The sequence below is a fragment of the Ptychodera flava genome, chromosome 20, assembly GCF_041260155.1.
Source record: "Ptychodera flava strain L36383 chromosome 20, AS_Pfla_20210202, whole genome shotgun sequence".
NCBI classification, from domain to species: domain Eukaryota; kingdom Metazoa; phylum Hemichordata; class Enteropneusta; family Ptychoderidae; genus Ptychodera; species Ptychodera flava.
The window spans coordinates 29932616-29958270 of NC_091947.1; the positions used below are offsets into that span (position 1 = coordinate 29932616).

A 25655-nucleotide genomic window follows, 5' to 3' on the forward strand; every position below is an offset into this window, starting at 1 on the left:
TATTAATATTTGTGGAAATAAAATGATTTATTTCCGGTCTAATCATGGTGACAAATAAATCTTATAAGTTACCGCTTGATAGTTTGTCGGACGAGACTTCTTTCTCTGCGAGAAAATGCGTGATCTTGCGGAAAGGACACATCAAATATGGCCTCCCGACGGTCGGTGTCACTTCTTCAGCAGTCTGAAAATGTAGACCCCAATCGAGAGCTTTTTGAAGCCTGCAGAAATGGAGATCTCGTTCGAGTGAAGAAACTTGTTTCTTCACATAACGTTAATGCTAGAGATACAGCCGGGAGGAAAAGTACACCGCTACACTTCGCCGCAGGTAAGAGGTGTCGGGAGAGGCCAGCTGGGCTAAAGTTATGTCCGATCTGAGTGATTTTCCAATCTCTCTTCTGTAATGTTTTTACAATGAGAGAAGGAATATACTAGAATCGTCTGTAGCTTTGAAAATTACCTTGCTATCTATTATTGATGAAATGTATATTTCGCAAACTTGAGATGAATCAGCGTCTATGTACAGTCGTGAAGTCGCAGCGACGCGTTTCGACGCCGTCAGAAATGAATCAGTCACCCAAAATTGCATATTTCTCAAAACATTCACATGTCAAATAACTCTAATCGCTTGACGTCCATGTAGGGATTGATTTGAGAGAAAAACGAACGTTTGTTTCTGTACCAACAAAACTACCAGTAGCCTTGATACTTTATTTTAAGAGAGAATTTTTTATGATACATTGATTTTCGTTGCTACAGCCATGGTACACATGTTTTTGTATGTATGCTTGTTTACATTACAATTCGATAAGTCCTTCAGAGATATCCGGCCAAATTGTAATTTATAGTTAACAATGAGAATTCAGATGTCTTCAAACATAAAAGCATTCCAACACATTTTCGATTGCGTATTTGATGACTGAATTGCCGTGTGGTGCACAGTGGGGGTAATGGTTTCATCCTTCGAAGAATTTAATTCAAATTTAATATAGCTACCTCCATGTTGTAAATCAAACTTAACATTAAAAGGCAAAGATTTTGCTTTGATTAAAGAAAACCAAATTAATTGATTATTACATACTAAGGTAAATTATGAATAAAAATGTTCAAAGTGATTAAAGTTTCAGTATTTTAACTAAAGCTAATATTTAAGTGCTGACTTGAGAATTGCACATACCAGGAATGAATGTTACTTTATTTAACCAAGTAAATACGTCAAAGAAAGAGTCCATAAATTCGAATTTCTACAAGTGATTATTTAGATACCAATACACAAAAACAAATTTTTCATTGAGTGTAAAGGGCCGAAGAGAATGATAAAGTCAATTGCATGTTATTACTGTGACCTTGATAGATTTTCTCAGTGTTGCTTCTAAAATACTACACTTCACACCTAGGGCACTTAATCTGTCTGCTCTGTACCCAAGGATTATCAGCAGGATATGTCTACTGAATGTCTCCTGTATTATTTGATATTCAGGCGGCTGACCTTTGGCCACAAATTTAACACTACCAAAAATGAAGAGAAGCCTGTCTTTTTTGAATATCACTAGACTTTTTCATTGCCACATTACCAATTGTGCAAATATTATTCTTTTCTTAGGCCAAAAAAAAAGAGAAATGTTTCTGGTCAGCGCGCCCGTCACTTGAACAACAGCGCGTCACCCTTTTTTTTCCTGGTTTGTGGCCGGCGGCCGCGGCAAACTACGTACTGATTACTATGACACCAAACCAAAATGGCTGAAGAGAAAGAGAAAATTCTTTGGGGCACATGATCAGTGACTGCATGAAGAGTTAAATGTTACTATATTGATAAAACTATAAAACTGACCCTCCTCCCTCCCTTGAGGGGAAAAAAAAATTAAAAAAAAATTCGCGTCGCCGCACCATTTTTTTAAGAAAGGCCTGACCAGAAACATTTCTTTTTTTTTTTGGCCTTACAAAAGTCAGTCATGCTCGGCACTTCAGGATATATGCATGCTGTCTGGTCTTGTGAAGTCTGCCAATATTTTCATTTATATGGAATAGCTTTATCTTCATGTATTCTAATATTATCTTAGTGCTAATTGAAAGTGAAGCTTTGTATGGTTTTTGCTATGAGCCGTTACTTTTCATAGCTGGGGATAAACAGAATTAATACAGATAAAATGAAATTTACTGAATGTATAAATTTGGGGAATAAGCTAAATCATACATTACACTGTACTACTATGGACATATTTTGTCATCCATTCTACCTCAAGTGTTTCAGTTTGGTAGAATGTTATTAGAGTATCCTTACTATTTCGTCTGTCAAGAATATTTTTGCTATGAGCTGTTAATTATACGTCAGATTAAATCAAATTTTACATCAAATTGACGATTATCTTCTACACGAAAAATTTCACATCCACAATTTTGTATGTTTGCAGAATGATTTATTTCGGCTTACCATGTCATAAGTGAATTCATTTCCCGTTATATTTCCACATAATCTTCATTGTAAAAATAGACAGAGCTTAGTAATTGATTTACCATGTAAAGGAATTATCAAAATAAAGATTTTAAGTATATCAGTATAATATTTCAGGAAAACAAATACATTCTATCTATCTGTGCAACATATGTAAAGTAAATATTTACAAGGTTTAAATAAATTGTTTTGGTAGGAAAAATTTTTAATTGTATATTTGACTGGAGCTGTGAGTGTGCAGTGCTCCAAAACACTGAATGCGTGCCCTTTTTACTCATACTGCTATCTAACAAGATTCAGTCATGGACGCTAAAAGCCTATAAAGGAGGATTAAGATATACATGGTAATCCATAATGTGAAGTTCACTGATTTGTCCTCATTAAATTGTTAGGATTTGGACGTAAAGATGTAGTGGAACATCTGCTGCAGCATGGCGCTAATGTACACTCTAGAGATGACGGTGGCCTGATACCATTACATAATGCGTGTTCATTCGGGCATGCTGAAGTTGTGACTTTGTTACTGAGACATGGAGGCGATGCTAATGCAAGAGATAACTGGAATTATACGCCATTGCATGAAGCATCCATCAAAGGAAAGATTGATGTATGCATCGGTGAGTACTCTTCCTGTCATCTTGCATATCATTATCAAAATTGAGTGTGCTGTATAGACTAAGCTTTGTTCTTGTGCGATCATATATTTTTGTCAGTTATTACTGCTGACACAAACACTTTTTATCAATATTGTGACAAGAAGAAGCAATTTGGTATTAGTACATGTGTAAGTTAAAATAGCAATTGTAATACTAAATTTATTGTGTTTTGTACGGACAACCATAATAGATAATCAATGATGACTAAATAAAATATTACTGAAAAAGGAGATTTATAAAAATAAACACTTCCCATGCGTTTAATCTGTAGAAAATTGCAAGACTGAATAATAGTAATATTACTTCAGTCAGTCATATTACTTGAGGCCTTGTTATGTCATTAATATTGGAGAAATGAATTAAAATACACATACAAGTCCACCTCTTTTTATCGTTTTACCAGTTTTACTTCAACACGGTGGAGATCCTAATATAAGGAACACTGATGGCAAAACGGCATTGGATTTAGCTGAGCCATCTGCAAGGGCTGTACTTACTGGGGAATACAAAAAAGATGAGCTGTTGGAAGCTGCTCGTAGCGGAAACGAAGATAAATTGATGAGTCTGCTGACACCATTAAATGTCAACTGTCATGCAAGTGATGGAAGAAAGGTAACAGTTCATCCACTTAATGAGTTACAGTAAACGATGATGGCACCATCTCTCTCACTCTCTCTTTATACATTTATAGTAACCAATCTATCAGAGTTCAATGAATCCTCTTATTGCAAAGGTCTAATCCATAGTATCTGTCACCATTTACATCTCAAATTCAAGAAGTTTATCAATGATATTGGTAATATATATGTACTTGTGGATGCATCATATTTTATTTAATCCCTTTATCCCATATCCTGCCAGACCTGTCACTTCCCCATCTGCCAAATCAGTAGAAAGCAGTATTGAGTTGAATCCTATACATATTTTCATCTTCTGGGCGTGGTATGTTATAGCAAATTGAGTCAGGAAAAATCATGTTTATAGTATGTGTATTTTCAGATGCCTTCAGTGTTTTAGTCTTTTTAAAATGTAACATATGGGAAATGTCACGCCTCACTGGTTTTAACCAATCTGACCTGATGTTGACATTGACATAGACTTGGCAGGATGAGGGGTAAAGGGTTATTAGTTTGAAATTCAAAACAAAGAAAATACCTATTTTGTACATGCATTTCTTCATTACAATCTGTTAATGATTATCGTCTGTGTCTTTCTCAATCAAACAAAATTTTCTGGTTTCATCAAATAAACTCTTGAATGTAGAAATTGTTTACAATTGTTTTTATGTAATGTTCAATGAAGAAAAAAAATTAGGTAAACAGGAAAAATATATGAAGTAAATAGGCACAGAGAAGCAAATATTTTAAACGTCATTTATTGACTTTGTGAGTTTTTGATACATTTGCAAGCATCATGTAATGACATGAGTGACATCTATCCAGAAACATGCTAATCTCATAGCAAATATAGATGTCTCTATGCCTGTAATATTACTAATACATTACCAGGAAAACATGGGATATACATGTAAAGAAATAAGATCGTGATGTCATGCAGCTACACTGTGTGTTGTGTTTCTATTTAACTTTTTCTTTAATATTATGCGTTGTGTATATTTTTTCACTAGTAATACGGTATGGCTTATTTAGTAAATCTGTGTCCTGAACAATACATGGCACTACAGCTGTAGGTTCTCTGCTTTCAAAATTTATCATGCAGTTAGAACATTGAAATGTGGTGATGTATAATGGCATTGTGTTCAGTATTCCAAAAAGATTCAGTTCAACCACAGTGTTTGAGTCGTCAATGGAGCGTGGGAAACCACAAAATTAATCATAATAATGGGTGTATTAGGTGGCTACAACCAGGAGCTCAAACTTCAAAACTTTATTGAAAATATAGAAAATTTTATAACATCAATTGAGCACTAACATTTCATTCTTTACCAAAAAATTTTATGTCAGATTTTACAATGAGTATTAAAAGATCATGGTCTAGTGCAGGTCATTCGTTTTAGTTCATACATGTATTTTTGTTTTTTTAGTCAACACCTTTACATCTAGCTGCGGGTTATAACAGGACAAGAATTGTACAACTGCTGCTCCAGCATGGAGCTGACGTACATGCAAAGGACAAAGGGTAAGCATTGCTATGAATTCTAATCGGCTTTAACAGACAGACATCGTAAATTATCTCTATAATCTCTGACTAGAATTTTAATACTTGGCATGGAATATGTTTATGTAAACATGAAAAATGTGGACCCTGGAGAAAAGGAGTCCACTGCATTGTATAAAGAAAAAGATTCATATTGATCATGTTTGTTTGTCTTCTAGCTTCCATATTTTCCAGTATTTGTGTAAATTTCAGTTTTATTCTCAGTGTTTTCATATGGTCATAGTTTAGTACAAGAGTAAAATCTCAGAATTACCAGTGGCTCAAATCTGCCTGTGAGTATGCTATCCTGTTTGACTATTGCATCTTTTGTGTAGAACATCTTTCCAATATTTGCCATTGCTTATAACAGGGGACTGGTACCACTGCACAATGCTTGTTCCTATGGACACTACGAAGTCACAGAGATGATCTTGAAACATGGGGGCAATGTCAATGCCATGGACCTGTGGCAGTTTACACCGCTACATGAAGCAGCATCCAAGTCAAGAGTTGAAGTGTGCTCTTTGCTTCTCAGTCATGGTGCTGATCCAACCATCGTCAACTGCCATTCCAAGAATGCACTTGATGCCGCGCCCACCAGGGAACTACAGGAGAGATTGCAGTGTAAGTCTTCAGTGTTTTTGTGATAGGGAATGTGCATAGATGGTTAAGGGAACTGTTGTAATATTTCAAATTTGTATGAATACATCAATGTACCCTTGCAACCCCATAATCTGAGTTTGGAACCCTGGTTAAATTTACTGGTTGACTGCCCCAAGCCCTGTAGAATGTGCCTGGGGGACAGATATTTGGAATCTCAAAGTTTTACAATTCTTTTCTGATCTACCACTTGTGGGTGTTAATTTTGAAACTTTCGGTGTGAGAAAAGTTTCAGTCTTAGTTTTTCTAAAATCGAAAATTTCATTTTTCTTCATAGAGATAACATGGGGGTGGTGGCCATTTTGAATTTCAGATGTCAGTAAATCTTGGGTAACTTGTTTCTCTAGTACCAAAATTTGCATGGTGACCACCAATTTTTATTCCTGATTTTGAAAGACGATAGTTGAAAGATTCCTCGCAGGAAGTTTGAGCAAAAGTCTTACATTTTCAATTTGCATACTACCTTAATATCAAACCTACCAGCAGGTTAGACTGTTATCTTAATTAAGAATCAGATTCTATCAAACATCTGAAACTCATAATGGCGTCGACACTTCAAAATACTTGACCTAAGAAGGGAAGTCTTTCAAATGAAAATATGTAACAAGTCAATATTGTTTTTGAGATTAATTTGATCCATGAAAATGGGAATATCTTCTGTGAAACTGGAGATTACATGATAAAAATCTCAAATTCCGATAGAAAAATTTTCATGCATCCATAGTGAGCGGTGATGTAAAAGAGGCAAATATTTGCCAAAATAAATTTACTTTGTTTTCTATCTAAAGTTTCAATTGTCTTTCTATGTTATTGTAATAATCTTCCTCCCTTTTTGTCCCCTCTCAGTTGAGTTCAAAGGCCAAAATTTATTAGAAGCCTGTCGCCAAGGTGATGTAGCGAAAGTGAAGAAACACCTGACATTGGATATTGTGAATTTTAAACATCCCCACACTCATGACACACCAATGGTAGGTACAACTGTCAGCCATCAAATTGAATTCTCTTTTTATAATCATTAATGCTGATGAATTTGTTTTCTTTCCATGAAAAATTAATGAAAATTTGAAAGATATTGAACAATAGTGTTTGTTTGTTTGGATTACTGATGAGCACTGCATGGATTACCTTATATCAAGTGGAAGTAGTGGGAGATACTAGTTCCTTGAAAATTTGACATTTGGCTCACTTTTAACTACTGGTAAATACAAATTTGCAAATGTGAACTGAAACTCCTGTTTGAGGAGAAGACTATTAAAATCACTAGTTCCTTTTTGGAATTTTTACAATATTTTTGGTAAGTTAGCTCTTAATAGAATATATGTTACTTTGTTTGTTTAATAATGAGATGGGAAGTAGTGATTTGTATCCAGCACAGACAAATTAGACTAGATTTGAATCAAAATTGCTGTGTGAAGGTCTGCCTCCAGTTGTTATAATCCATTTGTGAATGATGTCCAAATGCCTCTTATACCTGCATTTTCTTATGTTAAAAATATGTCCTGTGTACATAAAATAAAATATTTCATCATTCTGTAGTGGGAGACTAATGATACGTTTGATTTGCATTGATGTAGCACTGTGCGGTGGGATCAGGGTTTCCCAAGAGAAAACAAGTAACTGAGCTGCTTATAAGGAAAGGAGCCAATCTGAATGACAAGAATAAAGAGTGAGTAAAGATGCGTCTGTGTCCTTGAAGAAAAGAATATTTAATTTAGCATGAAGATGTGATAATCAGCTCTATTCTGAATTGATCTCTCAATTTGTGCAATCACTTTGATTCTCAGAGATTCACTTCAAGGTCATACAAGCCATAGTTACCATATGTTATACACCCTCCAAATCTTATGTGTACTTGTATATTTTAAAATATAACTGTAGTCATTCCTGATAAAAATTGTGTAGGCAGCTGTAGAAATCATTTAGGATTTGTATCATATTCAGAGAAAGGGATTTGATATTGCAACTTATCTGTTACTTATGTTTCAGTTTTCTGACACCGCTACATGTCGCCACGGAAAAGAATCATGTAGATGTTATGGAAACACTACTTAAACATAATGCAAAGGTTAGTTTTTTGTTCCATTGTCTATTTTAATCATTACTGTGGTAATGATTTGAACACTATTTTTAGGGCAATTTTGGACAATTTACCCATTTCTTTGCTACAATCAACAAAAAAACTAATCATCATTCCATTAATCTGCACAGAAAAAAATATATAACTGCTGGTTTTACTGCACAAACTTGACACAGGTCTTAGCAAAAACATTCAGCTGCACTTTCCAATCAGCGAATTGAAATTGAAAATCTTATCTTATCTAACACTGATGCCAAACTCTATCAACATAATATTGCTTCTATAGTGATCAAGGAAGAGATGAAAAAATTCAACAAATCCTTTAATCACAAAAATCAGACAGATACAAAGCTACAAATGCATTATCATTATTTTAATAATTCTACATGCATTAATGATGGTGAAGAAAAAATGAGCAGATAGTCTTGTCTTGTCTTGTGTATTGAAAATGTAACGTGCATTTTCAGAATATTCTTCCTTGGATAGAGTTTGATTTTGATACTGAAAACATAATGGATACATGTATTTTGAATTGAACGTTAGATCAATGGAATTTAATCAATTCGCCCTTCGACTCTAACTGCACACTAAGCTTGGTGAACCCTTTAGGGTAATAGTTGTCAGATTTTTATTAACTAACAGTATACATTTCAAGATTAGCATTGCAATCCAAACACTAACCCTAACATAATACTGAAATGAATCCCCTTCAGATAATTACTTTTGACAACCACTATTCTGAACGTGTGCTCAGTAGTGTCAAATGATCTGTTCTTTCAGTCTGTTTCTAATCTATGAGACACGCACTGTGTCAATACATGGCTGTCACAAATTTCACCGACATCCTCTAGTGTACACAGTAGGTATGCATGCATTTATACTTGCAGACATTGTCTTGAATATTTGAAGTGTTGCCCAATTTTGGCTACGTGCAATTTTACTTTCAGTCAAAATTTTCTGTTTCTGTGAATATTAGGTAAATGCACTGGACAGTCTTGGACAAACAGCCCTGCACAGAGCTGCCCACGATGGTTCCAGCCAGGCTTGTCGGCTGCTGCTGACCTATGGCATTGACTCTAGTATTGTCTCACTTCAAGGCTTAACTGCAGCCCAGATGGCCACCGAGAACATCAAACTGATGTTACAAGGTACAGACAGCAATTTAGATGTCGTTTTCGTATTGGATCACACATATGCATCAGTGGATAACCAATCAATGTATACGTTGATGGTGGACAAAGCCACAATAGTTGCCATTAAATTTGAAATTTCAATAACATCAGTGTTCATCTGTCATCAGAGCAGATATCAGCCTTGATCAATGTTTTATGGTTCATTGGTATTCAGTGATTCAGTGTGCTTGCAATGCTGTTGGCAACCTCATTATGCCCAGAATGGATGGGTCTTTTGTAATAGCTTTGGCATGAAACCAGAAATATAAGCTGGGATTAAATTGAAATCAGCATTGGTGCCACCATCATTAGTGTGTCTCTCATAATATGTGATATGCTTCACTGGCAATTTTCAACAAACACTGTTCACCATAAAAGCTTTATTGCCTGTCTGTATTGTCATGATAGTCGTGTTTCATGGAATGAGTGTATATCTCAGGAGAGTTACATGAAATATCAATGAAGTTCATAAAATTGTTGAGTTATTGAAAACGGTCTAGCGTGGATGGTGGCATCAAGCTCAATTAAGATAACCATTTGAAGGCAAATGGGCAGTATACTAGTATCTAAATATACAGTAACACTTACAAATTTGAAGTATTCAAGGTTTTGTTAAAAATGTGTTGCAAACAATATCTACTGTGAGAACTCTTTGTAAAAACTCAATTCTCTGAAAAACATTCATCAACTCCTGTGAACTAAATCGTTATTTCAACTCAATGACCTAAACTGTTTTCAGCTGTGTGACAGGCTTAGCATAAGCAGTGAGAGCAGTACTAAACTTATGGCAATTAAAAGACTTTGATGAAGGCAGTGTATTTGAGATAACCCTGCCCAGTTTTGAAGCACATTCAATTTTTCAAGATAATTTGCTCTGAAGTCTGTGCATTGTATGGAAAACCCAAGAATGTATTGTATGGCTTTTTAGACCTTTATACACATGTAAATTTTTTCTACAAGCATGAAGAGAATGAATCAATCACAGATTTGAAATAAACATGGATAAACAGGGGATAACAGATACATGATTTTGTTACTGGTGTGATGTTTCTGATCTCACCAGTTGAAGTGATGTAGTGACTGAAAGCCTGATAAAATGACATTGGAGTCCTTATAACATTTCCACCAGGGTGACTTCCCACAGCAAAACCCCAGAAAGTCATATGTGCCACAAAGGAATATTGGTGTATGTGTAAATAATGCTACTATCAGTGTTTAGGCCTGAAGCATGCAAACTAGCATTTCAGCTCTTGTGCTCCTTGAACCTTGGTCATTTGTGTGAATTGTGACCTTCGCAATAATGCCCTGAGCATTGTACGCTTACATTTGTGAAAATTATATTATTTTCCGTAACAGAAGAGCCACCAGTTAGTACTCCAGATGAAAATTATCAGCTTCTTGAAGCAGCCAAAGCTGGAGATCTAGAGACATGCCAGGTAAAGCCATTGGAAAATTTTCATTGTTAAAAACTCTCTTCTCTGTATAAGTATGTAACAGTGTATCACAAAGCAAAGTCATTCTTTGCATGAATTTAATAAAGGAATTGTTGAATTTTCAAACTTTGATCCATAATATTAGAAAACTATCATTCCTTTCACTCTTTGAAATACCAGAAGAAGGACTGAAACATTGAAAATTTTGTATTCACCAGCTGTGAATTTTGCATAAAACACAAAACCATGTTGTGCCAAATATAATAAAGGTGTTTGAATAGCATTGATCGCAATTTCAGGTTTGTTACTTGATATAGCTGCACATGCGCAACATCGGACAACACTGCCTAAAATTCTGACAAATTTTGTTGTTTGCATGCACGGGTGTTGTTGCAGCTTGTAGTCTGAGCCATAAATTCATACAAATTAGCGTGACTTTTAGTGAGCATTGTAACATTAGCAGGTTTTAGTTTTGTCATTTATGCGGAAAATTCAGACTAATATTTATTTGTGCATATTAATGAGAGAAAAAATGATTTTTATATGCAATCAGCACTATTGTAAAGACATGACCAACAAACAAAGCCAACATTGTGTAAATCACACTTTAGTTTCACAAATAACTTTTTTGTCTTGCAGCAAATTTTGACCAAAGGGCAACACTTGGTCAACTGTAGAGACGTTGAGGGGAGACATTCCACTCCACTTCACTTTGCTGCTGGTTATAACAGAGTTGCTGTAGTCGAGTATTTGCTACAAAATGGCGCAGATGTACATGCTAAGGACAAAGGGTGAGTTAAACCTTTAGAAATGTAACAGTTTCCTAAAGTAATTTTCCCTGAAATGAGCTGTATTTAACATCAAATGTTTCAATACTAAGTATTTTAAGTACTAGTTCCAGTGTTTACTTTGTCATGGACTGAAGACATACATGTAAGACTGCATAATGTTATATTTTCCAATAATGATTATGAAAAATTTCATACTTCAGATCTCACTACTACATTCTTCGAAAATGTAAGTTGTAATTTGTGTTGACTCTTTTCTCGAGCAAACTGTGAATGAGTGCCTTGAAATTTAAAACAATAAATGGATTTCTTCAATGGGGAATAAACTGCCCCAAATTTACCATTCTTGTGTATTTGATATTAAACGACAAATTATTGATCTGTAGCATCTTTTCAGCATGTGATATTTCTCATTTCTATTTCCCAGTGGTTTAGTTCCTCTTCACAATGCCTGTTCTTACGGTCACTATGAAGTCACTGAGTTGCTAGTCAAACATGGTGCTGTAGTCAACGTTGCAGATCTCTGGAAGTTCACTCCGCTCCATGAAGCTGCTGCCAAAGGGAAATATGAAATTTGTAAACTCTTACTCAAAGTGAGTAATGCTGTTGCTTTAATTGCAAGTGAACTTTGTTGTCAAAAGTGCTTTGTGGCAAGACCTTTAATTAGAATCTGTGCAGAACTAGTTCAAATAAAGTTCTCAGGGTATCTTTTCTTTTTTGATGATCAAAATTCAGTCATACACAGTTTCAGAAAATTTTGTAGCTCATATTTGGTATGTATATAAATACCAAAAAGAGCCTATGTGGTGAGTCGGTGGCGTCTGTATGTATGTATGTATGTATGTTTGTATGTATGTATGTATGTATGTATGTATGTAAATATGTATGTATGTATGTATGTATGTATGTATGTATGTACATGTATGTGCGGATGTATGTTTACTATAGTTTGCTTTTGAATGCAGGCTGTCAATGTAAACATTGTTTTCAAGTTATAGTGCATCAAATAATTGTACATTAGTTATTATTTAGTATTGAGGAAAGCAGGGTGAACAAAGTACCATGAAAAAAGTCTGAGTATCTGAAATACATTAGCAAGAAATTGCATTGTTTGTTTGCTTGATGTTTGCACTAATCTTGCAAAGCAAAATGAACAGTTTACTACTAATAATACCTCCATACAGTGGACAGACCTCTTTTTCCATGATTTTGCAATTTAATTTCCAAGTTCATGTTCTCAGTGCATGCTGTATGACAACATGAATACATCACTTTTGATTGCAGCATGGTGCTGACGCAAATAAGAAAAATCGCGACGGTAACACTCCACTGGATCTTGTCAAAGAAGGGGACCAAGACGTCCAGGACTTGTTGCGTGGTGATGCTGCACTGCTAGACGCAGCCAAGAAGGGCTGTCTGGCCAGGGTACAAAAATTAGTCAGTCCTGAAAACATCAATTGCCGTGATTCTCAGGGCAGGAATTCAACTCCTCTGCACTTAGCTGGTAAGCTGCTGATGTCAAAATTCAAATAGTTGATGGAGTTTTGAATTGCCATGTGATTTATATTAGTGTCAGATTTTCACTTATTGATCTTGAAATATGTGATCAGGCAACAATAAAGCATGTATCATACTTTGATCCTAACTGTATTATAGTGCATCCATTACATGTCTTACTTTTGATATCAGCCAGATACTGAATGTGCAATTCAGGAATGTGTCGTACATAAGTTTTAGCTGGTTTTAGAACTACAGTGTATCTCAGTTTGAGTTCTGCTGGACAATGTGCCAATCCAACTTTATCTGTTTCTGACAACATATTTTGTTTCTGATTCCAGCGGGTTACAACAACGTAGAGGTAGCAGAATTGTTGTTGGAGAATGGTGCTGATGTCAATGCCAGGGATAAAGGGGGTTTAATCCCGCTGCATAATGCATCATCATATGGGGTAAGCTAGTTGCAATCTTGACACAGCAGTAATATCAAATTTTAATGCAAACAGACCATTACTGCACCACATAGTCACATGAAAATAACAAAGACCTGGTAGTTTTCAGTTCACAGTGTATCCTGCTGTCAAGTTATGGACGTGACATAACCTTTGTATTTGAGATATGGTGCAAACTGAACCCAGAGACTAGCATTCTGCTGTGTGAGTTAAGGTCATATGGTCTATTTCAATTTCATTGTGGTCGTCAAAAATGAAATAATTGCTTCCATTTCCATTCACAGCATGTTGACATAGCAGCATTGCTGATCAAGTACGGCACCTGTGTGAATGCCACCGATAGATGGAGTTTTACACCGCTACATGAAGCAGCTCAGAAGGGTAGAACTCAACTCTGTGCATTGCTGGTAGGTTGCACCATTCCTGTCCTCTGCAATCGTTACATTTTACAAGCAATTGTAAAGCAATTAAATATCAATGTAGTCACAAATGTCATCACAGTAGGTAGTGTACATAACCGAAAGGTCAGCTTTGATGTTGATTATGAATTGTTCTAACCTAAAGGTCAGCTTTGATGTTGATAGTGAATTGTCCTATCACCTTCGATCAAATGAAATCATTTTGAATACCTGTCAATTTCCTTGACACTTCTTACAATGTAACAAATTCAAGGTCAAAGTAAGTGAATTGTGCTGTTTGTTTTGAGGTTTTATACATGAGATTGATATTCACACATGGGCACTAAGGGATTGTATATCGGATCAGTTTGTACAAAAAAGAAATACTGTGAGCAGCTCACAGTGAGGCAGTTGCTTTGCACTGCATCTACATGTATTTTCCAATGGTGGAATTGTAACCTCAATAAAAAGTGAATGAGCTGATATTTGTGATTGCAATGGGAAAGAAAGAAATTTATTGAATTTTTCAGCTTGCACATGGTGCTGATCCAACCATGAAGAACCAGGAAGGCCAAACGCCTCTAGACCTTGCCACTGCAGAAGATGTCAGATCACTGCTAGTAGACGCCATGCCACCAACTCAACCAATGGCAGTGACAAAGACATCGCCAAGCAGCGTAGCATCGTCAGCATCAGTGTCTCTCTCATCAACTCCCAGCAACGGAACACCTTCCAGCGTGCTTGCGTCCAGCACTGAACAGTTAGCTGGTGCCATGGGAGGCCTATCCATCGCTAACCAAGCTGCGTCAGCACCTGCTGTTGCTGCAGCTGCTGCTCCCGTCGCCATCGCTCCTGTAGGTGCGGGAGATGGTGCAGTTGAGAGGACAGCATCTGAAGGCAGCGAGGGCATTCTGGATATAAACATCACCACTTTCTTAAAGAACCTTGGGCTTGATCATCTGAGAGATATCTTTGAAAAAGAACAAGTGAGTTTCACTTAAAATACGTCAGACAGTGTAGTTTTTTTCAGCATTCTAATGTTTGGCAACATAATAACTATAAACAATACCTTTTGTGCATTGTGTGATACATAATATTTTATTAAATTTGTATTTTATCATAATTTCTTAAAATTACAGATTTACTAGACTGCCTTGCTAAACACAAGTAATGATGTAATTAGTATGGTGTTGGTCTTTTCTACAACTAATAAAGGCCAAGTAGGCAAACATTTAATACTTTTACTGTGACTTTGTATTTTTTCCGAATATTGATTTATTTTCGCCGCCTCTCCAGATATCAATGGATATTTTGATGGACATGGGGCACGAGGAACTGAAGGACATAGGAGTAAATGCCTACGGCCACCGGCACAAACTGATCAAGGGAATGGAGAGAGTGTTGGGTGGACAGGGCGGTGGAAATCCACTGATCACTTTGGCCAGCTCCATGGGAAGTGGTACGCTATTGGTGGATTTGACCCATGACGATAAGGAATTTCAACAAGTGTCAGAAGAGGTTAGTATTGACAGTATTATTCTGTGTAATAGATAAACAGTTACTGTAAGATGTGTGTCCATGAAGTAATGGACCACTAGTTGGAGATACACATCAGTTCAATTGTATAAAACTTTTTCTACTTTGATGAAAAAATTTGTGATATAGTAAATTGTAATGCAATTTTAAACTATGTTGTACTGAAAAGGGCTTTCTTTCCTATCTGTAATGATATATATTATAAATTTAAATATTATTATAATATTATGATTTAAAAGTTTATATTAATAAGAGTAAGAGTGTTAACAAGTTATTTTGTCAAAGTTTCTGGAAGCCCATTTTGTTGTTACAGGTAGACTCAAATATGTTGCAAACTACATTGAGAAGAGACTTTCAAAAAAGGATCGTGAAACTAAAGTGGTGATTCTGATTACCCTGTGAAGACATCATTGCCAAGTGTGTACTGGTTTTCACTGCTATGTCTTTGCAATGTAACTCTGTGCCCTACGTTGTGAGTTCAAATCTGATCAAGAATTCACCGAATTTACACGTATATATACTGTACGATATTAAAATGGAGACCTCTGTCCATGCATTTGCAGATGCAGAACACAGTGCGTGAACACAAAGACAACGGCCATGCAGGCGGTGTTTTCAACAGGTATAACATAATCAAAGTACAGAAAGTGAGAAACAAGAGGCTTTGGGAACGTTATGTGCACAGGAGGAAAGAGATTGCCATTGAAAATCATAACCATCACAATGAAAGAATGTTGTTTCATGGTAAGTAATCTTTATTTTAGCTGTCCTTGATTTAAAAGTATCAACTATCACATACTTTTGGTCAGTGTGTTAGGGGTTAACTAACTAAAGCAAAACAAAATCTGATTGGCTGAGGCCTATGATCACCAAATTTTAAGATATAAGTTTGGTTTTGTATTGTTTTTTGTGGTGTTTAAATATATCATTGTGACAGTACAGAATTGTTTGCACATGATGAAGGGTAGTACTTCCTCAGATTTTACTCTTATCAAATGAGGATAAATAAGTAGACAGTGCAAGAGTTTAGGCTAATGAATATTCTCAAAGGATAGTGACTCATTAACAGTTGATTTGCATATTCAAACAATGTTCATAAATACACTTTGCATAAATGAATATATTTGTTTAGGAAATTGAAGATTGGATGTCATCAGACGTGATAACATACATTGCAACTTTCTGTCTGTAATGTTGCTAAGATAACTTATAGAACAAGATAGCAACATAGCATTCTAAAAGAATGAAACTGTACATTTCACTCTTCAAGTCAGGCAGTTGGTTTCATCTCGTTGTAAATTTATATTTCAATAAAGTAATTGAACTTGAATTGCTGGTGCATTACAAGTAGGACTTGTAAGTTGTAGTCTTCTGTGAATATGCAATAATCAGTGAAGCTATCGTTTAAACTATCTCTGTTATGTCCCAATTCAGTTTGAGACTGCCCAACCAATTCGATATGTTTTCTAATAAAACTTTCTTCTTTTTGAATTTCAAAGTTAAAACTTATTTCTCTCATTTCTTTATGACACATACTTGTTTGTGTAGTATAGTTTTTGCTTGGTACTGTTAAAAGCAAAAAACTCTTGTGAGTTATGCTCTACCGCCCTCAAGTGTTCAACTTGTATATTAAGTGGTTTTGTGTGCAGATCGTTGTCTGATAGAATATGATACAGTCTCAAAGCTCAAAATAATACTAATCTGCCTGTGCCCCCGTCAGACTCTGATGAATTGGACATGTACAATATAGCTTTGAAAAGTACTTGTCAATATTGACAGATTGAAAATTTCAGTTCATCATTAATATAGGTGTGTCTTTGCTCAGCCATTCATGTGCGATAGTTGTAATAGAGATTAAGTGACATACATCAGTGCTGTTTGTCTTAAACAGTATACAATTCTACATGTCCCAGTACATGTTGGAACACTAGGAACACTAGGATAGTGAAAAAAGATTGCCTGTCTAAGTAAATAGTTTTGCTACAGCCAGCCTCATAATGCACATAATTGTTTCTTTCTTTTGGGCAGATGTGTTAGGTGAATATAAGTACAGATCAGTATTTCATGTTTTTCAATTAAACTGTTAAAACATGTAATATAATCAATTTATTATCAGGTTCTCCATTCATCAATGCCATTGTGAATAAAGGTTTTGATGAGAGACATGCCTACATTGGTGGAATGTTTGGAGCTGGAATTTACTTTGCTGAGAATTCTTCCAAGAGCAATCAATATGTCTATGGTATTGGCGGCGGTACAGGCTGTCCTGCGCACAAAGATAGGTCATGTTACATATGTCACAGGTCAGTCATCCATCACTTTTTAAATCCTACTTAACCTTATTTAGTACTTTTTTAATCTCACTGAACCTTAGAACTTCTTCAATCTCTCTGAACCTTGTCTAGTACTTTTAAATCATACTGAACTTTATTCACAGATTTTTTATTGTTCACATTTTCACTTGAAATACAGAAATAGGTGCATATTTTATATGATCTTTCATGGCAGCCTTGTGCCCATAGTATTAAGTACCTTTGTCTATTACAAGTAAGATTTTTTTAAAATCTGTCTTCACAGAACAAAATATACTTGCTCTCTGCTTTATGCCATGTTTATTTCCAAAATTGAAGAAAAAAACCTCTCACTGCAATTCTGAGACTATGTATTATATCTTTATATGTGTTGTAAATTATATTTTATAGATTATGCTCTAAGTTATTTACCTGGGAAAAAAATATTGTCTCTGTCACTTCCGCTGACAAATTGAACCCTTTTTCTCTCCAGATGTAGCAGTTCACAATTACCAGACTGAATCTATCTGAAATTAGACTGTTTTCGATGAACTTGCAGAACAAACTATATTCCACAAATATAATTTGATGTTGATAAGTTATTCATTCAATGCACATCAATAACCTGAATACTTACGTCTGTGTAAATTGAAGTTGTTAGAGAAAACTGTTTGTTATGGTCTTGAACTTGAATGTCTGTTAGTTTTTTGATATAATAGACATTCAATAGTTGTACATGCATAATGATGACATTTTGGCAGAAAAATTCTACAGGTTTTATTATGTGTACACATACATTCTGGAAAGGACTTTGTCCACTGTGAAAAAGACAAATTTTGGAATTACATCAAATTTTGGAATTACATGTGTTACGTGATTACCTAGTACCTAAAACGAGTCACCTATTTGTCTTGTCTCTTCATTGCCACTCCATTTATGGTAACTAACTCAGCCAGTGTATCCAACCACAGAATATTTGTTTTACTCGGATCTTTGAATGCACCAACTTTACAACACCCACACAATCTCTGTCGGAATGTTGTTATGTATCTGTTCTGTATCACCCCACTGACCTTATCCGAATGGTTTTGACCTTTGGCCTTTTTGTTACAAGGTGTGACTCAGTTCCTGCTAATAACAACAGGCTAACTTCCTAGTAATGGCTGTTATACTGAGAACTACACCTGTTTTCGTGAAACATGAAAGAAAAGTTTCTCAGAATACCATTTGGAATTTGGAATTACACCTTACATTAAACTTATTTCATACTTTTCTCCCTCTGATCAATAGACAATTAGTCTTCTGTCGTGTGGCTTTGGGCAAGTCTTTCCTTCAATTCAGTGCAATGAAGTTAGCACATGCACCACCAGGCCATCATTCTGTGATTGGTCGACCCAGCGTTGGAGGACTTTCTTACCCAGAGTATGTCATTTACAGAGGAGAACAGGTACATCATTATCTCAATCTGTATTAAACATTATTATTTATTTTGTTTCACCCGGCACATGTAGTTGCTGTCAGTGGCAAAGAATAGCACACATTTCCTAGTTAGTACAGACATTTACATGATGTAATTTTACTTTAGCAATAAAATTGTGAAATCAGTGCAAAACATTGCAACTCATAGGCCCTTTAATTCAAAAAGTCTATGAGACACACTGTTCAGAGATGAAAATATTTCACTTTTCAATGAAATCATTGATTTCAGTTTACAGTCACAGGAAACAGAAGATCGGTTTGAAAGCGTACACTCAAAGGTGTCATAAGCAACTATTGTTTGTTAAACTGTCAGTTCTGAGGGATGAAACTGAATTTAATTTGTTAGATTTTCACAAACAAGTACATTCCTTGACTTTAGTTTGCGCTTGCTTTAGCCTATGTCTATGGTGAAATTTACCTTTGAGTCAAGAAATAGTAATTGATGTATGTATTTGTTTTCAGGCTTGTTAAAATGAGCGTCCATTTCTTAGGGTAAAAACAATATGTGGCAGTGATTTTCTAACATCACATGTGTTCTTATCAGTGATTTTTCCTTGCCAGTGGAAGTTCAGATTCACATACAATTGTCTCCCCTTCATCCATCTTTCTCCGTGATTTTTCCAGGCGTATCCTGAATACTTGATCACCTATCAAATTGTGAAACCTGATCCATCAGAATCCAAACAGCTATCGTCAACAACGTCATGAAAGCCAGTGAGTGTGTGAATGCTTTGTTGTCTACCTCATATCATCCCCATTCAAGAGTTCTGCTGACTGATTCTCTTAGTGTATATACCTAAGAAGCCGAAGAAACAGGGAGTAGCCATGGGTCTTGGTGTTATGGTGTTCCATGTAATTATAACCACTGGCTGCCTAACACCGATTGTTGCAGATAGACATTGCTGTTTATGTTGATAAAATTCAACCAAGTAGTGGTATCACAGTGGTATGTCATCTGAAACAAGATAAAAAATCTTATCAATGTGGTTTTGTTAGCCTGACACTGTATTGAAAACCTGTAGCAAACATTTCATCAACTTCCATCGACTGTACCATTGAGGGTTTAGTCACCAGTGTTTGAGACTTGGATCTATCACAAGGGAAAAGTGAGGTGGCTTGATGATATAGCTCTCCAAGCTGATGCATGCAAACTGTTATAGTGTACTTGTTAGCAACACAGAGCTCTGTAGAACACATACCATGAGGGGATGGTGGATGGCCTATGTCTTAACCATGTGCTATTAGAACAGGCCTACGTTGTCATGTTGGTCTTATCGATAATACAAGCTCATCTGTGTACGTATGTGGTAAAACACATGACATGTTCGGCTTAACTTATAAATCATTGATCTGGTGAATTACATACATGTATAATGCTGTGTTTGTCAGAAGACTTTTGAGTATTAAAACCAAGTTGTCAGGTTGTAATCCCAACGGTATTGAAATGTCAAATATTGATCATACTCACCCATGGATTCAAAAGTTACCTAATGGCCTGCATTAGAGTTTGAATACAGTCCACTAAGAATATTTGTCAGAATAATTGTACTACCTTGATGGTATGCAACTCATCAGAAAAAAGTCTTAGTATTGAAACTTCTTACTCCTGTCTGATGTAAATATTTAATGTCTCAGTTTTTGTAAGATTTTAATCCAAGCCAATGTTTTGTTGCTTGGACAGAACACCCACATTGGAGCATCCGATTTACCATAATGCCTGATAACTGATGTGGAAATTGGAGGGGCAAATTTACTTTTGTTTTGAAATTTTGAAAAGTGAACTTAGAGTACAACTTGGCAGTAGCTCTGTATCTGTATTTGACATTCCATGCAGTGATAGTAATATTGTGTCCAAAGTAAGGGAATGTAGAACTTTACTCCACAAACGGAGTGGTGTTATTCATCGCTTGTAATGCTCGCCAGGGCTTCTGAAATAATCAGTCTCATGTCTTGTGCTCCAGGTACTTCAAGAGTAAGATCAAAGCAGTTGTTCGTATTTCTGTTTTGCGGACTTGAACTAGTTTGTCCAAAAATAATTGCAATCACATGCTTTTGTTGAACAATTCCATTTAAATGAACATTAAAAAAGTTAGGACTTGTTCGTTTTCGCATCAGTGACATCAAGGAAGCTGTGATTTTTCAATTCTAAGTTGTATCCATTCTGAGTTTTTAAGTATCAGTTTTCATCAAAATACATTCGGTCTAGTGACACTTTGTATGAATAACTGGCAAAGCTTTCAGTTTCTCACAGGAAATCAAATTCACAAATATAGCTGATGCCCAGTCTCCAGAAAGTTTAAGCCGTCAGAATGAATCTCAGAGAATATGAATGGTTTAACAGTAGCTTTGTATCGTGTTCAGAAGAAATTGATGCTAGTCCTGTCTTTCAAAACAGACTCTTCAGGAGTTCTTTCACTCTTATATGCTAGTTCTGTTATCAGCAATCACTGCAGCAGTTAAGGTAGTATGTGCCTCGAAATTGAAAGAAAAACTTTTGCTCAAACTTTCCCCGATGAAACTTTAAACCTTTCATTTTCAAAATCAAGAGTAAAAATCAGGAGTCACGGTGCAAATTTTTTTAATATGGAAACAAATAACCTTTAGTTTACTGATATTTAAAATTGAATTTTCAATTTTCACAAAAAATACATAGTATACACTCCAAGAGCTTCAAAATGGACCCCCCCCTCACGACCGATAGATCACAAAAGTGGTGTAAAAATTTAAGTCTGATTGTCTGTACCCAAAGCACATTCTACTATAAGATGTAATTCACCAACTTTAACACCATAGCTGCAAACATGTAAATACCAAGTAAGCCCATGGAATGCATGTCACCAAATCATTCGATCGACATTAATTCAGAGTAAAATTTCCATTATCATATAGTCAAAGCATTTGCTATGTCATAAGATAATAAGCCAGTTTCTAGGAAAGGTATTTGATTTCGTAGATTGTTTAATTGATTTACACAAATTGTTCAATATTTTGATGAATTGTTTTGTAGACATCAATGATGGTCACATGTATATTGTAAACTCAGTTGATTACTTTGCCCCAATACTTTTATTTGTAAAGAATTGTATAATTCCCAGTTCATCCCTTCACAGAGCCTTTGTCAATTCTTACAGTCAGCTGAAAATCCTTGATGTACTATCCATCTCTTGATTGTGTGCTATCAGGACTGCTTAACCCTTTGAGCGCCGAAGTCAATTTTTGTCACCTTTACAGAATATACCTCAGTCAAATTTTTTTCAGATTTTTGCCAAAATTTTGAGAAAGAACTGTAGCCAAGGAAATGTGATTTCCATTTGGTCCAAAATTATCAAAAAAATTACAGAAAAATTCATAAAATTTGGTGAAATGTTGCACTAACATTTTTGGTGGGAAAAACTACAGCGCTCAAAGGGTTAAATAAACTACCATACATCCCATGCAGGCTGAGATTTACCAGGAGGGTGTCATTTTTCAATGAAATCAAAAAGCTATGAATGAACTGGCTTTCCCATCCTCAGGGTTTTATCAAATACAAAATTGCATATCTCTGGTCAGAATCTGTTGGACATTTATCAATGAACTTTCATTTTCTATTGCATTTTACTTGAATGTAGTCTGTTTCTTTTCACTGTACATTTAACAAGAAGCATCTTTTCAAAGGGGGTTTGTGATGAAAGCGAAACTGAAAGTCTTGTATAGATGAATTAAGTATTATTGCCAAATTTATACAGCCTCATATGTGAGTTGCCATGCATCACACTGTGGGCAGTGCAGATTCTGCTGCGATTTCAAGATGAATTTTGAGACTTTCCCCAAAACACTGGTAATAATAAAAACCACATTGTGTTTCCTGTCACCTCAGTGGTTTGACCCAAACCCATTATTACCAATGGTTATTGTTGGCCATTTTTACTTGGAATTGGGGGTGAGCAGATTAAGGTAGTATGCACCTTCAAATTGAAATACCCAAACTGCTACTCAAACTTTTGTCCAGGACATTCCAACCCATTCTGTGTACCAAATCAAGGATCAAAATCTTGGGTGCACCATGCAAATTTTGGTACAAAGAAACAAACTACCCGCATTTACTGATATTTGGAATTAAAATGGCTTCCATCCCCGTGTTGACTCTATGGGGAAATATGAAATTTTCAATTTTTACAAAACTTCGCCTGTTGAAACTTTACTTACATTACCTCAAGAGGTTCAAAATTAGCCCTCACAAGAGAGGTAGATTAGATTTGGAAAGTTCTGGAAAGATATTCGAGTCTGAATAACTCTCTGGAAGCGCATTCTACCTTAAAGCTCCAACAGCTGTAACTTATGTCACAGTTTTCAGTATTTTGTCCTGTTGGTAAAATACAGTGTTTTTGTTCTTCTCCTACAATCATATTAGAATGCATAGTGTTTACAACTTGTCAACACAGCTGCAAATTATTTAATGATCAATGTTATTGATGCCAATTCAATTTCGGTCTAGAATTCAGTTGTCAACAATAACATGGCATTTTGTGGGAATTGCGTTGTGTACACAAATCTACTACTTTGTATATCAACATACTGTAGGAATATGACTGGAATGAAAAAATGTAAAACATAAGTTACAACTATTGTCCCTTTATAGACTTCTACTATTTAACAATTTAAAGCATTATCATGAGAAGTCTGCTGTTGTTGGTCTGTCCCAAATTACTACTGGTTTCCAGCCAGTTCAGTGAAAACTGTACATTCTACCAGCCTACAACAGAGACAGACAATCTTCAAGTATTGACTCCTGATAGTTTGAATTTCCTGAAACCCCATCATTACATAGACCAGTGTGGCCATAGAAAACAAAACTCTGAACAGTTGTCAGAATAACCATCTTTGAATTTTTTTAACTCAAATTTTCTGAACATCTGATGTATATATTTCACCCATTTTTAGTGTCATATACAAAATTTTCAAGTTGTATTTCAATAAGTGTACCTGTACTTCCAAGTTACTATGCTCAGCCATTCAGTCATTTTATGTTGATCAATGTAAGTAATGCAATGTAACTCATGCGATGAATTGTCAATTTGATCCCGCACACTGCTCCTCAATGTACCAAACCATGCTGTAGGAAATCTGTGCTGCAAGCTTCCATGCTGATTGGCATTTTGATATAGTGTGTAGACAACATCATGAATGAATTCTCTTGGTGCACCATAATGAAACATGTCTGGAAAAAAATATGAATTTTGGCCCTGTCATGGAGTTGCAATTTTTAGAAGCTTATGATGGGATAAAATAAATAAATTAAAATCAATTTTAGTGCGTATTTCAATAAGGTGCCAAGTTCTCTGAGACATTGCTGTACATTTCCTTTAAAAATGAATGTCAGGTACATGACCATTTTGAAATAAACAAGTAGAGGGTGTATTTGTTTCATATCTTCATTATACCATTCCATCCAATGGAATTTCAGCTGGCCCTGTAACATGTATACTTAAATCAGTTGTGTGTGCTGTATGTTTTTGCCATATTTTTTGCATTGTACTAAGCTGCCCATCCGTGTACAGTTTGTGTAATAAATTATGTTATATGTCGACAAATACAGTCTTCAGTCTCATTCAGAATTTACTTGCTTTGTGTTTGTGCCTGTATGGAATATGGCAATGTCAAAGGTCACAGGAGAAACATAAGGTTGGAAGACTTGTGTGTTTATTGACAGTTTCAGTGCTCAAATGTCACACACACTGACTAGTTCACCTAGGTGGCATGTTTAGGGGTACTTGACCCCAGCAGTCTGATAAATTGGGAAAATGAAAAAAAATGAGACAAGGTAGCAATCAGGGTATCTGAAGATAAAACATTTAAGGTTTCAGAAGACGCCATCAAGCCATGATTGTCAGGTTTGCTCGCTTGGTAGCAATTGCAAAAAGTGATGGCGGCCACTTTCAGAGATTACTACCCTTTTCAGTAATAGAGCGCGAAGCCACTGCAGTGAACTGCAATAAAACTGCTCACACTAATTAGTTTCGGCTGTAGCCAGCTGGCAAAGTCGACAACTTTGTATGTCCCATGCAGACAGTTTGTCTGGGGAAGTTGAAATAAAAAAGATTTGTACATGGACCAGTGCATGGTAATGTTACATTGTATCTTAATCTTGAACACCGGGTGCCAATCGTAAACTCTCAGTTACAACTCGAGCCTCAGACAGAGCTAGTTTTGCCTTTGTACAAGCAGACTTTTTGGTCTTTATCAAGTAGCCTTGTTCAACACCAAAGTGGCCACGGCTACAGCTGAAACTAATTAGTGTGAGCAGTTTTATTGCAGTTCACTGCAGAGGCTTCGCGCTCTATTACTGCAAATGGTTGTAAAAGGTAGCCATGTTTTGAAGTGTTAGCATCAATTCGAAAGTAAGTGCTTTATTTGTGATCATTTAATATCTAAAGCTTGCAGAATAAAGTCATGTTCAGCATTTCACAATTGTTATTATAATTTTCTCCAGTGCAGTTTAATTTTTTAATCGGTTAGGGTTTTTTTACAATAAAGGATTTCTCTCATTAAAACAGTGAAAACAAACACCTGAGAGGACTTTTTGACTTTCACGGCAGCGAGATGCAATAATTGTAGCCCTAGGGCTG

The 25655-nt window shown here is 35.7% G+C and overlaps 1 protein-coding gene across 1 annotated transcript; it reads left to right on the plus strand.

Moving 5' to 3' along the window:
- Window positions 1–122: 122 nt before the first annotated feature.
- Window positions 123–24620, plus strand: LOC139120581 (poly [ADP-ribose] polymerase tankyrase-2-like). Its single transcript, XM_070685090.1, has 21 exons — window positions 123–328; window positions 2845–3069; window positions 3512–3720; window positions 5153–5247; window positions 5636–5889; window positions 6772–6893; window positions 7500–7591; window positions 7912–7990; window positions 8979–9150; window positions 10531–10610; window positions 11247–11398; window positions 11823–11988; window positions 12680–12899; window positions 13234–13343; window positions 13628–13750; window positions 14272–14727; window positions 15038–15259; window positions 15841–16021; window positions 17394–17580; window positions 18859–19015; window positions 19672–24620. The coding sequence occupies exons 1-21, from the start codon at window positions 148–150 to the stop codon at window positions 19753–19755; spliced, it is 3567 nt and encodes a 1188-aa protein (XP_070541191.1). The 5' UTR covers window positions 123–147; the 3' UTR covers window positions 19756–24620.
- The last annotated feature ends 1035 nt before the right edge of the window (window positions 24621–25655 follow it).

Bases quoted from the DNA above. Each gene is read 5' to 3' on its own strand.
- LOC139120581 (XM_070685090.1), top strand. From the start codon at position 148: ATGGCCTCCCGACGGTCGGTGTCACTTCTTCAGCAGTCTGAAAATGTA. The intron at 329-2,844 runs GTAAGAGGTGTC...TTAAATTGTTAG, and splicing joins ACCGCTACACTTCGCCGCAG to GATTTGGACGTAAAGATGTA. The intron at 11,399-11,822 runs GTGAGTTAAACC...TCTATTTCCCAG, and splicing joins GTACATGCTAAGGACAAAGG to TGGTTTAGTTCCTCTTCACA.